The 14,697-nt window shown below is 38.0% G+C and overlaps 1 protein-coding gene across 1 annotated transcript in view; it reads right to left on the bottom strand.

Annotated features, from left to right (window-relative positions):
- The window catches only part of DCTN4 (dynactin subunit 4), a 31,141-nt gene extending 16,911 nt beyond the window's left edge, over positions 1-14,230 (bottom strand). The window contains exons 1-4 of the mRNA XM_003404605.4: positions 13,521-14,230; positions 9,138-9,208; positions 6,617-6,795; positions 969-1,012 (exon numbers count right to left, since the gene is read on the bottom strand). Coding sequence (XP_003404653.2) covers positions 969-1,012; positions 6,617-6,795; positions 9,138-9,208; positions 13,521-13,655 — 429 coding nt within the window. The 5' untranslated portion in view covers positions 13,656-14,230. The remainder of the gene's footprint in view (positions 1-968; positions 1,013-6,616; positions 6,796-9,137; positions 9,209-13,520) is intronic.
- Positions 14,231-14,697: the final 467 nt, after the last annotated feature.

A 14,697-nucleotide genomic window follows, 5' to 3' on the forward strand; every position in this document is an offset into this window, starting at 1 on the left:
ATTTCCCGTAATAAATGTTTACATGGCACAATTTATTTCTCCTACACATCACTTGAATCAATTCAACAGCAACTAACAAACAACAACAGCACATTACTTATCATAGATAGGTTTTCTTTAAACTGTGGATTATTTTATTGATATTTGTTTTCCCAATAGACTTAAGCTCTATGATGGCAAGGACCACATATCACTATTGTTTAACACACAGTCTCTAGCCACATTATAAGTTTTCAATAAATGTGGAGCAGATATTGCTAAGAGCTGAAAAAACCTGTACCAATTTACAATTTACACTAATACAACAATAGTATATGTGAGAAGACCCATTTTCCCACATTCTCATTCTGGATATTTTCCAGTATTTCTAATTTTTGCCAATCTCATAGGTGAATAATTGTAAAATACTGTTTAATTTGCGCTTTGACTGACTGTACATACTCATTCCTGCAGCAGTTCATCATCTTTCTCATATTCTAGCTCCAGAAGTAAAAAAGTCAGCTCTAAGACCTACTGCACAGAACATTTCACTATGAGCTATTAAAGGATGTTCAAGTCATGATCCTGTAAGCAACAACTGCTGAGTCCATGGGCCTCTTCTAAATTGGTGATGTCTCCAGGAGTAAAAGGAACTACACTTTACTGATATATCCTAGAGTATTTCAGAACAAATGAAGCCTTAACTCAGTTGCTGGGTACACACAGAAAAAAATCAAAAACATAACCTGTTCCCTTGTTCTGGTCCACAACTCAAGTGCAGAAGTAAAACTATACCTAGTTTCTCTCCAACTTAAGTCAGACTGGAAGAAGCTGCCACTTAATGAGAGGAACTTACTATATATAGTAAATAACAAAACTCACATCATGGGCTTCTAAACATGGGTCATATCCACTAACAAAATAGAAGATATTCAGCCTTTTCCTCCATTTTGTCTTACTTCCTTCCTCTCTAATGACCCTTTACTTACCCTTTGTGTATGAGAATTTTCAGGTTCCTGCCAACCGCCACTAGCTGCAAAATAAAGAAACATTAAAGAAGACTCTCACATTTGATATTATTTTCATAAAACTAAGTCTTCTGCAGGCCACAAAATGAAACTCAAAAACATAAAATGACAGAACTTCCAAGAAATAATCTTAGAATTTGTATAAATAACCGTACGCAGGTAAAAAAAAAAAAAAAAAATATATATATACACACACACATACATATACATATATAAAACAATGATCACCACTACCATCATGATGACGACAAATAACGTGTATAGACAGCTTTTGTGTCAGGCACATTAAATGCACTACATTCTTATTCTCATAATAGCCCTCTGAGGTAAGGACTCTTTAATATTAGTCTCATTTTATAGATGAGGAAACTGAGGCTCAAAGAGGTTAAATAACTTGTCCAAAATCATGCAGCTAGAGCCAGGATTCAAATTCAGATAGTCTGACTTCAGAGACCCCCCTCTTATCGGCAACACTGCAATTTCTATGTTCTATGGCCTTAGTGTAGAGAATAATTTCTTATATAAAAAACAAACAGCACAAATCATAAAGAAAAAGATTATTCAAGAAAGTAGAAAGTAAAACCATATTTAATAGTTTCAACAAATGGTGCTAGAACAACTGGATATCCACATGCAAAGAAAAGAACCTTGACCTTCACTTTACATCATATAGAAAACTTAACCTGAAATGGATCATAGACTCAACTCTAAGAGTTAAAACTATAACATTTCTAGAAAAAAATGGCAAAAATCTTAGTGATTTTGGGTTAGGGTAAAATGTCTTCAATAGGACACAAAAAGCACAAACTATTAAAAAAAATGATAAATCGTACTTCCTTGAAATAAGACACTTGTGCTTTTCAAAAGACACTGTTGAGAAAATAAAAAGACAAACCACAGACTGGAAGAAATATTTGCAAAATATCATCAACAAAGGACTTGTATTTGGAATATATTAAGAACTTTTACAATTCAATAAAAAGACAAAAAACCCAGTTAAAAAAATGGGAAAAGGATTCATACAGACATTTCACCAAAGATACATGGATGGCAAATAAGCACACAAAAAGACGCTCAAGATTATTAAACATTAAGGCAATGCAATGAGGTATTACCACACGCTCAGTCACCCCATTGTCGTCCAATCAATTCTGACTCAAAACGAAACTACAGGACAGGATGAACTGCCTCATAGGGTTCCCAAGGCGGTAGTCTTTACAGAAGCAGATTGCCACATCTTTCTCCTGTGGAGCCGCCGGTGGGTTCAACCTGCTGACCTTTCAGTTAGTGACCTATTGGTTAGCATCTGAGGGTTTAACTACTGTACCACCAAGGCTCGTCACACTCCTAAAATGGCCAAAATGAAAGAGACTGACCACACCAAGGGTTGCTGCGGAACTAGAATTCTCTTACTTTGCTGGTGAGGATGAAAAATGGCACTAGGTTACTTTGGAAAAATATAGTTTGGCAGTTTCTAGTCAAGTTAACTATACACCTATCCTAAACCTATCCTACGACCTAGCAATTCTACTCCTAAGTATTCACCCAAGAAAAGTGACAACACATAGCCCCACAAAGGCTTGTAGGCAAATGTTCATAGCAGCTTTATTCATATGAGCCCCAAATTGGAAACAACTCAAATGTCCATCAACTGGAGAACAAATAAACTGTGGTACATCCATCCATACAATGATATATTACTCAACAATAAAAAGCAGAAATATGGACAAACCACAAAAGCATTATGCTAAATGAAAGAAATTAGACACAAAGGACTATGTACAACAAGATTCCAATTATATAAACTAGAGAAGGCAAAATCATAGTCACAGAAAGCATATCAGTGGTAGTCAGGGGCCAGGTGGTAGGGAGAAGGAACTGATTGCAAAGAGGCATGAGGGAACTTTGGGGGGTGAAGGAAATGTTCTATACCATAATGGTGGTAGTAGCTACATGACTATTCACATTTGTCAAAAATCATACAACTCTACACTTAAAAATGGTGAGCTTTACCATATGTATATTATACCTCAATAAAGCTAACAAAAAAAAGCGGGGGGGGGAGGGATAAATTATAATGAGAAAGCATTTCACAACCATCAGTATGGCAAAACTTTAAGAGTCCAATAATACTAAGGATTGCCAAGGATCTGCAGCAATAGGTAGTCTATTCCTATGTATCACTCATGGGCAAAAATTGGTAAATCACTCTGAAGAGCTAAAAATGTACACACTTTGTGACCAACAATTTTACTTCTAGGTGTACAAAGGAGCTCTTATTCTTGTGCCTTAGGAACCACCACAAGACTATTTGTAGCAGCACTATTGTCAAAAGAAAAAAAAAGGAAAACCTAAATTTCCATCAAGCAGAGGTTGAATAAGCAAATGTGGTTAAGTCATGCATAAATTAACTATGTATCAGAAACATAAAGCTGACTCAGAAAAGTTGCAAAGGACACATACAGTATGTTTCCTTTTGTTTAACAGTGAAAAATACTATGTTAGTGGCTACCTATGTATGTTGAGAAGTATAAAGATATGGATGGAAATTAATAAACAATGAATTCAGGAAGCAGAGATGAAGGGGGTTGCAATAGGGAGAAAACTACACAAGGGGCTTCAACTATTTTAGTTCTGTTTCATTTCTTAAGCTGAATGGTGAGTTCAGGAAATCTATAGTATTACTGTATAATGAAAAAATTTTTTCAAAACAAAAAGGACTCAACTACCTTGGTAAGGTGACACTGTACCCTCTTGCAAGAAATGGCAGAAAGAACATCCTTGAGTAAAATGTTCGTATTTTAGAGGCTGCCTTACTTAAGGCAATCATGAAAAATAAAGAATTACGCAAGAGAAATGTTTCACTTGTAATAATATTTTTAAAAATCTGAATGTTTGGCCTAATTGCTTCTTTAGAGCTGGTAATTTATTCTAAACAGCAATCTGGGAGACATAACGAACTCTATTTTTCCCTGCACATTACCGACACAATGGCTTCCTTATAAACAAACAAATAGTTTCAATTAAAGTGGTTTCAGGGCTTCCCAGACACTGATGACATCATGGAAGAAAGAAAATTATCTGTACTCTTTAAGAGCTCCTTGTTGCAATTATCACTGTTGCACCCTAGAGGAAATAGGTTTTCTAGAAGCTAGCACAGAAGTTACATTTATATTTCTAAAATACAAATTCTCTAATCTTAATGGTTCATAACCCAGAAAGTATAAAACATTCACTTCACAAAGCAAACAAACTGAGAAATATATTTGAATTTCTGGGCTTTGCTTCTTTTATTTGATAAAGAGGCAAAATACAAATGTGAAGAATACACTAATTCACTAAGGCACACACGATGTCACTTTGAGAATGTTTCTGTCATTTAACTTAAATTTTTAGACAAATTCTAACAATTTACCTGTTACACTGACATTTAAAATACACACACATAAATATCTGCTGACAATCTAAAAAGATGCCATAGAATCTTTGTAATATAAATTATGTCAGGTAAATATCTACCTATTTTTAAAATATATTTGCTTTGCTTTTATTTTTGAAAAAAATATATACTTTATTAACTCAATGTACTAAGCCAGAAAAACAACCAAGAGCTCAAGCATTCTAAATCAAAGGGCAAATTCAACAGAATCAAGAGTTAGAATTTTAAGAACACAGTTGAACCTGAAGAAACTTCACCCAAGGAGGAAAGTTAGGAATAGGAGGAGGATATGAACGTGTGGCTAACTGCCTACATGAACAACTGCCTCCTTTGCTATAAGACCAGAAAAACCGGATGGTGTGCAACTACTGTTACTGAATGTTTTGATCGAAGATTCCATAGTAGAATCCTGATCAAAAGGGGGAAAAACACAGAATAGAATTTCACATTCTCATGGACTCTGGACTTCCTGGAGCCACGGAGGGTGGATGAAACCTTGAAACTATTGCCCTGAGATAATCTTCAAACCTTCAACTAAAAATATCCCTTAAAGTCACCTTAAAACTGAACAGTAGTAGTTTAGCTTAACTAGTAGAAAAAGGTCTGCCTTAAGCATTATGCTTTTTTAAGTACTATCTATATGGGATCAAATTGACAACAGCAACTTGAAAGATTAGATAGGAACCTCAGGGGGACAGTGGGTTTATGCTAATGGAGGAAGAACAACTCAGAAAACAAGAGTGAGAATGGTTGCACAACTCAAAGAATGTAATCAATGTCACTAAATTGTACATGTAGAAACTGCTGAATTGGTGTATGTTTTGCTTTGTATATCCCCCCCAAAAAAGAAATATTACCCATATTTACTTCCAAATTGCTTAAGAATCTATGGAAAGTTTTAAACTAAAGTTCATTTTTATTTTAGTTATGTCAAACAACATATAGTGAGACTGTTACGGGCTTCCTAATACATTAAGTAAACTATAATTTCTATGAAAATCCAAAAATGGAAATTTTTACAAATGTAAAAAGTTTTTAGGAAATTAAATGATGAAATTTCATAAAATAAGAAAAAAGACAATAGGAAGTTAGTGATCTACTATTTATATAAAGCATAAATAGCAACTCAAGATTTTGAACGGTGCTTCATCTCTCTGATAACCACAGAGTCCCTTTGTGGTGCAAATGGCGAAGCACTCCACTATTAGCCAAAAGGTTGGTGGTTTGATTCGAACCCACCCAGAGGTGCCTGGAAAGACAGGACTGGCAATCTGCTTCTGAAAAGTCACAGCCTTAAATACCCTATGGAGCGGCTCTAGTCTGCACGCATGAGTCCTCATGAGTTAGAAGCAACTTGAAGGCAACTAACAGCAACGATTTTCATGTTTCATTTAGAAACCTCTCTCTGTATACATACACATTTATATATATCTCTGAACTCATGTTTGAGTATTTCTCCAGGATGGATACTGGACACAAAATTGCTGGGCGGAAGGATAATTTATAATTTTATAGATGTTATCAAATTGTTCTCCTAGGTGGTAGTGTATGAGAAAAATACTTTCCCATATTCTAGCCAATAACACGATATTACTAGAGTATAAAACTCTTGCCAAATTGATAGATGAAATTTTAATTTGCATCTCCCTGATTACTAGTGAAGCTGAACATATCTTTTTGCATATTTATTACTTTTATTTCCACTTCTGAGAGCTGCTATTCATATCCTTTGCCTATTTTTCTAGTGAGTCATGTCTTTTTCTTATTGATTTATAAGAGTTGTTTATGTTTTGGTTATCTATCTTTAGTCTGATGTATATGATCCAAATATTTTTCTTAGTTTGTTACTTATTTTTTAATTTTGTTTATAGTGCATTTCATCATCAGGAGTGTTTATTTTTTTATGATGAGCATGACTATTTTCATTCTAAAAAAGTGTTAGACTTATGAAAGCTATTTTACCAACTCTAAGAAAACTCTATAGTATTACTCATCTCGGGTAAAGCCACATGGCCTAAAGATGTGAGAATATGGGAAACTAGAAGATTTAATGACAAAACACTCTAAATTTAGCTCTCACCGCTCCAAAAAGTAGCAGAAACAATAATCTGAGGGCAATAATAGTACTGCCAATTTCATAAAATCTCATGTTTAAGTTCACTTCACTCACCCACAGATTTGTCTGCCATGCCCACATCTCTAGATGTCCAGCGACAAAATCCACAGGCCAGATAATAGGCTTTCTTCATTGTGGTCTTAGCGGGGTCATCTGGGAGCTGTGTGGAGATGCTTGTTGCTCGGGTGGAGAGGGTATGCATGCAGCCAGGACAGTCAAAGCAGTTGGCACATCTGTAACATGGCAAATGAAACCATTCATTCATTCAATAGATACGTGCCAAGTACCTGCTATACACCACACACTGTTCTACATGTTAGAATTCAAGAGTGAACAAACTGTAAGAGAGGAGTGGCTCTCAAACAAGAAAGAAATTTTAAAAAGTATTCCCAGGAGTGTCCTACCAACTTTGTTTTAAAATGTCAAAAGTATGTTTATTGTTAACAAACAAAAAATGCAATCATCATCAAACCTCCAGAAGAATTAGTGCTTGACTCAATGCCACAGAGGAATTCACTGTTATCAGTCTGCATTTTACTATTCTAGACTTGTTTTATGCCTATACAGAGCACAAAGATTTCAGAAGAAAAGAGAAATGCCACAGCTTATGCCTTCAGAGACAGGAGACCAATCACATGGTAGAAAACTGAGAGGCAACAATAAAATAAGCTGTGAAACTGGGCTTGGAAAATAACTGCTCATTTGCTGTGCCAGAAAACTGAAATGATACCAGACAATGCCATTAAACTGGGATGTGTCGGAAGTGATCCATCTTCAAGGCTTTCTGATCTCTCCTTAGACACTACTCTTCCTAGTGCTCAGCCAACACTTCCCCTTCAGCGATGTCTCCCGTATGCCCCATTGTTTTTAACTCTCTCACCAAGATTTCACCTCCAGTCCTGGCTTTGCTCTAAAGTTCTATCCCATAACTATAATTATCCATTATTTTGCCATCTGGATGTTCTCATTTGCTCAATGAGGATAATAACGGTACCCGTGTCACAGGGATAAAATTAATGTGTGGAAAGTACATAACACAGTGCCTGGCTCAATAGGAGCTATTTCTTGTAGGAAAGACAAATAATAGTGGTTCACGTCCATGGATGGGTAGGGGTATGATTGGTAGCCAAAGGGCTTTCACAGCAAGCTAAAAATCAAATGGTACGCAGTAGCAATGAGCAAGCCTAGAGCCCAGAGCTTGGCTTCTAATACCTTCTCCAGTAAAAGGAACCAGGGCTTCCTGCAGAAATTGTTAATTCTAGGATTGAGGCAGGAAACTTACAAATAGGCCTGGAGCATTCTACAGAATTAGAAAGTAAGAAATTGTGCAAACAACCCAAAATAGAATAAAACAAAAAATAAAAACTTCCAGACTTACCATGATGATCAGGTATGTCAAAGTGAAACAGGAGTTAACTAAAAGAGCTCCTAATGGCCAACGGTGAACAATTTGAGCAAAAAAATACAGAACTGGATTATAACCCATACAAAAAAATAACCCATAGTAGAAAATAAATATTCACGAGTCCATACTGATATAATGAGCCCTGGTGTTGTAGTGCTTAAAGCGATTGACTTTTAACCGAAAGGTTGGCGGTTTGGAATTATCAGCAGCTCCATGGCATAAAGGTGTAGCAGACTGCTTCCGTACAGATTTATAGCCTGGGAAGCCCTATGGGGACCCTATGAGTTGGAATCGACTCAGCAACAGTGGATAAGCTGATATACTGATGGAATAAATAAACAAAGGGGGAGCAGAGACAAATCTTCCATGCAAAAGAACTGCAAATAATTTACGTAGGTAGCCAGCCCTCAAGGAGGGGGCGCATAACTCCCTACTCCTTAAGTGTGGGTTGTGCATAGCGACTACCCTCCAAAGAACACAGTACAGGAAGGGAGAAAAAAAGAATAACTTTATAGTGAAGAAACCTGACAAACACTAGCTCCAGCCAGGCAATCGAAGTTAACATCACCAGTGATGTCATATTGACAGTATGCATGTTTGATGTGTCCCTGGTCTCCCATTATTCCAGTCTAATCATGAAAAAAACATCAAATTCCATTTAAACAAATTCCAAATCTACAAATACCTGACCAGTGCTCCCCAAAACTGCCAAGATCATCAAAAACAAGCAAAGTCTGAGAAACTACCATAGCCAAGAAGCACTTAATGAGACATGACTACTAAGTGGGATGTGGTATCCTGGATGCGATCCTGGAATAGAAAAAGGACATTACGGAAAAACTGAAGAAATGTGGATAAAATATGGAGTTTAGTTAATAACAACATATGAATATTGGCTCATTAACTGTGACAAATATAAGATATTAACAATAGGGCAAAATGGGTATGGGGTAAATAGGAACTCTCTGTACTAGCTTTGCAACAATTCTGTAAATAAAAAAATCTAAAATAAAAAACTTATTTTAACAAAACCAAAGGACATTTTATCTTTGGCAAAGGTGATGCTAAAGAATGAAAAACAGCTGGTTAAAAGAGTTAATTCCATGTGTGTTCTTACCAGCTATTAAAAAAAAAAAATAGGAAAAGAGAAAAGGTAGATACCAGTCTTACCTATTCTTTTTCAGTTTGGCTTCAGCTGATGGCATGTTTTCTAAGCAACTGGGACAATAATGGGAATCCACCTAGAAGGAAACAAGAAATCAAAAAATCGGAGGAAGACAAACTCAATTAAGTTTGTGTGTATATCTATGCCAAATAACGAATTTTAGAAATACACTATACTGCAGCAGAAGGTGAGAAACCACTAGTTCCACAAGGAATCTGGGCCATTTTCAGTTTAGGGTTTATTTTTTAATCACGTGTTTTTTCCTACTCTCTGGATTTCCTTTTCTGTTTTCCCTTTCTGATCTTTCCTGTGCCCTTTTATCAGGGTTTTTGTGTTAGACCCATTGAAAGTAATTTAAATAATAATTTAAAGTTCCAAATGAAAAACTCTATAATAATCTAAAGAACAGATTAATAAACAACTCAATTTTTAAAGCTAGGAACCAAATATTCTCCCATATGATTCAGCTTTATCTGAATAACTTGACCACACTTAGTTAACGGACATTAAGAAAAAAGTTTTCTAATTTCAGAAGGGATACGTGTTCACTGTAGAAAGTCAAACTGTTGTTGCGTTGTTGTTAGGTGCCATCCAGTCAGCTCTGACTCACAGCAACCCTACATACAACAGAACTAAACACTGCCTGGTCCTGTGCCATCCTCACAATCGTTGCTACGCTTGCGCCCACTGTTGCAGCCACTGTGTCAACCCATTTCATTAAGGGTCTTCTTTTTTGCTGATCCTCTATTTTACCAAGCATAATCTCCTTCTTCAGGGACTGGGCCCTCCTGATAACATGCCCAAAGTACATGAGATGAAGTCTCGTCATCCTCGCTTCTAAGGAGCATTCTGGCTGTACTTCCAAAACAGACTTGATTGTTCTTCTGGCAGGTAGTAGTATATTCAATATTCTTCACCAACACCATAATTCAATGCATCAGTTCTTTGGTCTTCCTTGTTCGTTGTCCAGCTTTCACATGCAGATGAGGGCGACTGAAAATATTATGGCTTGAGTCAGGCACACCTTACTCCTCAAAGTCAGCTGCAGCCAACAATTTAAGAAATTTTTTTTTGCCCCAGTTCATTTTTTTCTTTAAATTTTATTTATTTTGCTGTTGTTATGCAGAATATACACAGCAAAACATACACCAATTCAAGTTTCTACATGCACAATTTAGTGAAACTGATTACATTCTTCGAGTCGTGCAACCACTCTCACCCTCCTTTTGAGTTGTTCCTTCCTCATTAACATAAACTCACTGCCCCCTAAGGTTCCTATCTAATCTCTCGAGTTGCTATCGTCAATTTGATCCCATCTAGTTCTTAAAAGAGCACAATGCTTAAGGCAGGCATTTTTTACTAGTTAAGCTAAACAACTGTTTGGTTTTAAGATGACTTCAGTGGATATTTTTAGTTTAAGGTTGAAAGACTATCTCAGGGCAATAGTTTCAGGGGTTTATCTATCCTCCATGGCTCCAAAATGTCTAGAGTTCATGAGAATCTGAACTTTTGTTCTTCATTTTCCTCCTTTTGATCAAGATTCTTCTACAGAATCTTTGATCAAAATATCCAGTAACTGTAGCCAAGCACCATCCAGTTCTTTGGGTCTCACAGTGAAGGAGGCAGTTGTCTGTGGAGGCAATTAGCCACACATTCCATATCCTCCTCCTATTCCTAACTCTTCTTCTTCCTCTGTTGCTCCAGGTGAATAGAGACCAATTGTTGTGCCTCAGACGGCCACTGACACTATGCAATGAACTAGCAGGCAGAACAGAAGCACTAAACACTCTATTAGGCCAGCTCACTGTCCCATGAAACCATGACCCCAAACCTCCAAACCAATAAACAAAATCCCATGAGATGTTTGGTTGTACATAAGCAGCCTCAGCAGCTACTTTTTGTTGTAATTATATTTATCACACATCTTTTCCCAATTCAACTTTTACAGGTGTACAACTTACTGACAGCAATTACAATAACTGGCTGTCAATTAAGAGACACTTAAATAAAACATTAAACAACTAAAATAACAAGACAGTCTTATTATATTTAACTTAAAAAAAAAGCTGTCTAAATATTAAATTCACTGTACTTTTAAAGACCAGAATAATTATTTTCTTTAAGGCAGATAGATAATTTGAGAATTCTAGTCACCTGCAGATGGGCTGTTTTACATGAATATAAATACTATGATGGAAACTGGTATCTTCCCTCATCTTCTGCAATAATCTTCAAGAAGATTAACAAAGTTGCTGCTCAAATAACATACAGGAACATAAAATACACTACTACTAACTAATATTTACACTGACTTATCACAAAAGGCAAAATGTAATTGATTCCTTCTTGCCCCCTTTCCAAATTCTACTCAATCCCTTCAGGTGCATCTCCAGTCCAAGCTTCTCCATTAGCACCTTCTCAACTGCTCCAACCGTCACTAGCTCCATTCTTCCCCAAATTCTCATGGCCTCTACCTCACAGGTACACACGCACTGTGTGAAAAATGCAGTCACAGACTGAAATGTCCCAGCTGTAGAGATTCTTAGAAATCATGGAGACTGAATCCCCTAATGCCCACTACAGGATAATTTGATCCAGTAAGTTCTGGGGTGGAGTTGCAACAGGAAAGTATCATAAAGAAAAGGGGCCTGCCAAGAAGATACACACACACCTTACAAAACACATGGAATATGGCACTGATTTTTCTTGTGTTATTGCCCTCCATTAGTACTTTCTCTCTGTGTGTGGGATATATATGTTACATAAATTATATACATGGCATATATATGTGACAGATGTGACATTAATTTTTCTTATTTTACTGCTTTCCCAGATTACTCTTTGTATTAGTATGAAAATATCCTCAATAAAACAAAAGTATTAATAATGTGTGAAATGGCTTGCAGTACAGAACATGTTTTTATGTACATTTTTAACAGTTCAGGGATCTTCAGTAAAGTGCTTAGAGTCAGGCTGTTGGAGTTCAAATCCTGATGCTCCCTCCCATCCCCAAATGCCCACTCTGTGACCTAGGGCAAGCACTCTGTTTTTGTTCCTTTACCTCTAAAATGATTTTTTCAAAAAGAGTATCCATTTCGTTAGTCTGTAGGAAGGATTAAGGGAGATTATGTAAAGCATTTGGCACACAGAAAGTACTAAATAAATGGTAACTATTATTACTGTCAAGGAGCCCTGGTGACTCAGTGGGTAAAGCAATGGACTGCGAACTGAAAGGTCAGCAATTCGAAACGACCAGTGGCTCCACAGGAGAAAGATGTGGCAGTCTGCTTCTTAAAGATTTACAGCCCTGGAAATCCTATGGGCTCACTATGAGTTGGAATCCACTCAATGACAGTGGGTTTGCTTTTTTTACTTAATTACTGTCAGCAGAGCCCTGGTGGTGCAGTGCTTAAGAGCTTGGCTACTAACCAAAAGGTCGGAAGTTCGAATCTACCAGCCGCTCCTTGGAAACCCTATAGACAGTTCTATTCTATCCTATAAGGTCACTATGAGTCAGAATTGACTGGAAGGCAAGGGGTTTGATTTTTTTTTTTTAATTACTGTCAGTTTCTCCTTCATTAGATGGTGAGTTACTCAACAGCAGGAGATATATTTTTCTTTTAATTCCCAAAGCTCACCCAATGAACAAGATGTGTCAAGTGCTGAAGAAAGTTTGAGGTTTTATTTGTTGATTTTTTTGAGGGGGGAGGCACCTTCTACATTCTGAGCAAGCTCATCTTCAATACCCATTGTGCCTGTGAAGGACAGCACTGCACCCTCTGGAGAAGCGCCACGAATTTAATATTTTGGGCTTCTTAAACGCCAGACCCTATTCTAAGCGCTTTTCACTCAGCTCAGCTCACCCCACCCCACCCCACCCTCTTCCGTACTGCAGGCCTGGGCCTCAGCCAGGTAGCAGGACAAGGCAGTCTGATGAAGGCTCAGTTTCTGATGAAAGTAATGGCGGAACTTCCAGGATAGGTGGGGCACGAACGAGAATGCTTCGCCCCTTCGCCCGCCAAATCAACCTGGAAAAAGCGCCTCGTTTCTCAAGAGGCCCCAACTACGCATCCCACACTTCTTTCTCCCTAAGCCACCCAGGAGACAGCCAGAGTTCCCTCCTCCCCAGTCAAGTTTGTCCAATCAGAGGGCGCTCTAGAACCAGAACATCCGCTCAGCCCCACCCGAAGCCGCCCCTCCTTGCCAAGTGACAAGTTATAAGCAAATTAAATCGCAGGCAAATGTGAGGGACAGAAAAAAGAGCCAATCAACAAGCTGGGAAAATGACCGCCGGCCTCCAAAGGCGGAACTTCCCCGCCGGTCGCGGTGACTAGGATGAACGCCCCCCCCCATACCCACACACACCCTTCACGGGACGACGCCATTACCTCGTGAGACACACATTCCAGCGACCGCAGCTCGCTACAATACCGACAGAAGTAAAGCTGCGACAGCGGGGCCCGAACCTTCTTTTCTCCCTGGACTAGGTAGAGAACCCGCTCCGATTGCAGCAAGGACGCCATCTTGGAAAGGGAGGAGTCAACGACGCTCCCACTGCACCACGTGATTCGAGATCTGCGTTTTCCTCGCCGCCTTCCCTACGTCTTTAAACGTAGACTTACGTAAGATTTCGGAATTAGGCGGCTTTGCGCGGGTGGAGGTGCGCGTGCGCAGTGGGATTCTGCTCCCAGCCTCGCCCCTTTGGCCGACCCCTCCTTCAACCCCACAGCGTTTTACGGAGAGTCCGCAGACTTAAGACGGGTCGGCTCTTTTTTGTTTTTTACATTGTTTTATTGTGGCAAAAATTGCCGTAGAGAAAAACTTGAATGCTGTTTCAAGTTAAAGTAGAGAGGCTTATTAAGGATTTAAAACAGTTTCAATTGGGGAGTTACATCCAAAACCAAAAAAAAAAACCCACTGCCGTCGAGTCGATTCCCACTCATAGCGACCCTATATAGTTCATTGAAAATGGAACCAGGCAGTCCCGGGGCAGTTTTGTTATCCAAGTATTCTAATACGGTAAAAAGAGGAACCAAACGATAGGGAGGGCAGCTATAGGAAAACCAATGAATACTGCAGTCATCACGCTCTGATTTGTTACTGATTATTAATAGTATAACTAGTGATTACAGATAGTTTCACAGGATGCTTACATCATGGTCACAGGATGTTCGCGTGTAGTTTCTTATGTCTTGCAAAAAGAAAAACTACCTGGCAGCAACAGCATCAGACGGCACTTTTCCGGAACGTATGGGTATTTTCAGAGGTGCAGGTGGTCACTTGGTTAAGACCCCTAGGAGCATATGGTTTCACATCCTGGTTTTGACCTCCAAGGAAAGAACATATTTTTCTCAAAAAACATAGTCTAGAATCCAAATTAAAATTAGATAGCGTGCATGGTCAGCATGTTATGCCTTTCTCACTGACTGCACTGAAAGTTGTCCTTTCCAGACACAAAGTATATATAACAAAAACTTCCACTCTAACCATTTTTAAATGTACAATTCAGTGAAGTTAGTTACATCGACAATATTGTGCAACCATTACCACTATTTCCAAAACTTT

Source organism: Loxodonta africana, chromosome 2, assembly GCF_030014295.1.
Source record: "Loxodonta africana isolate mLoxAfr1 chromosome 2, mLoxAfr1.hap2, whole genome shotgun sequence".
Taxonomy (NCBI): domain Eukaryota; kingdom Metazoa; phylum Chordata; class Mammalia; order Proboscidea; family Elephantidae; genus Loxodonta; species Loxodonta africana.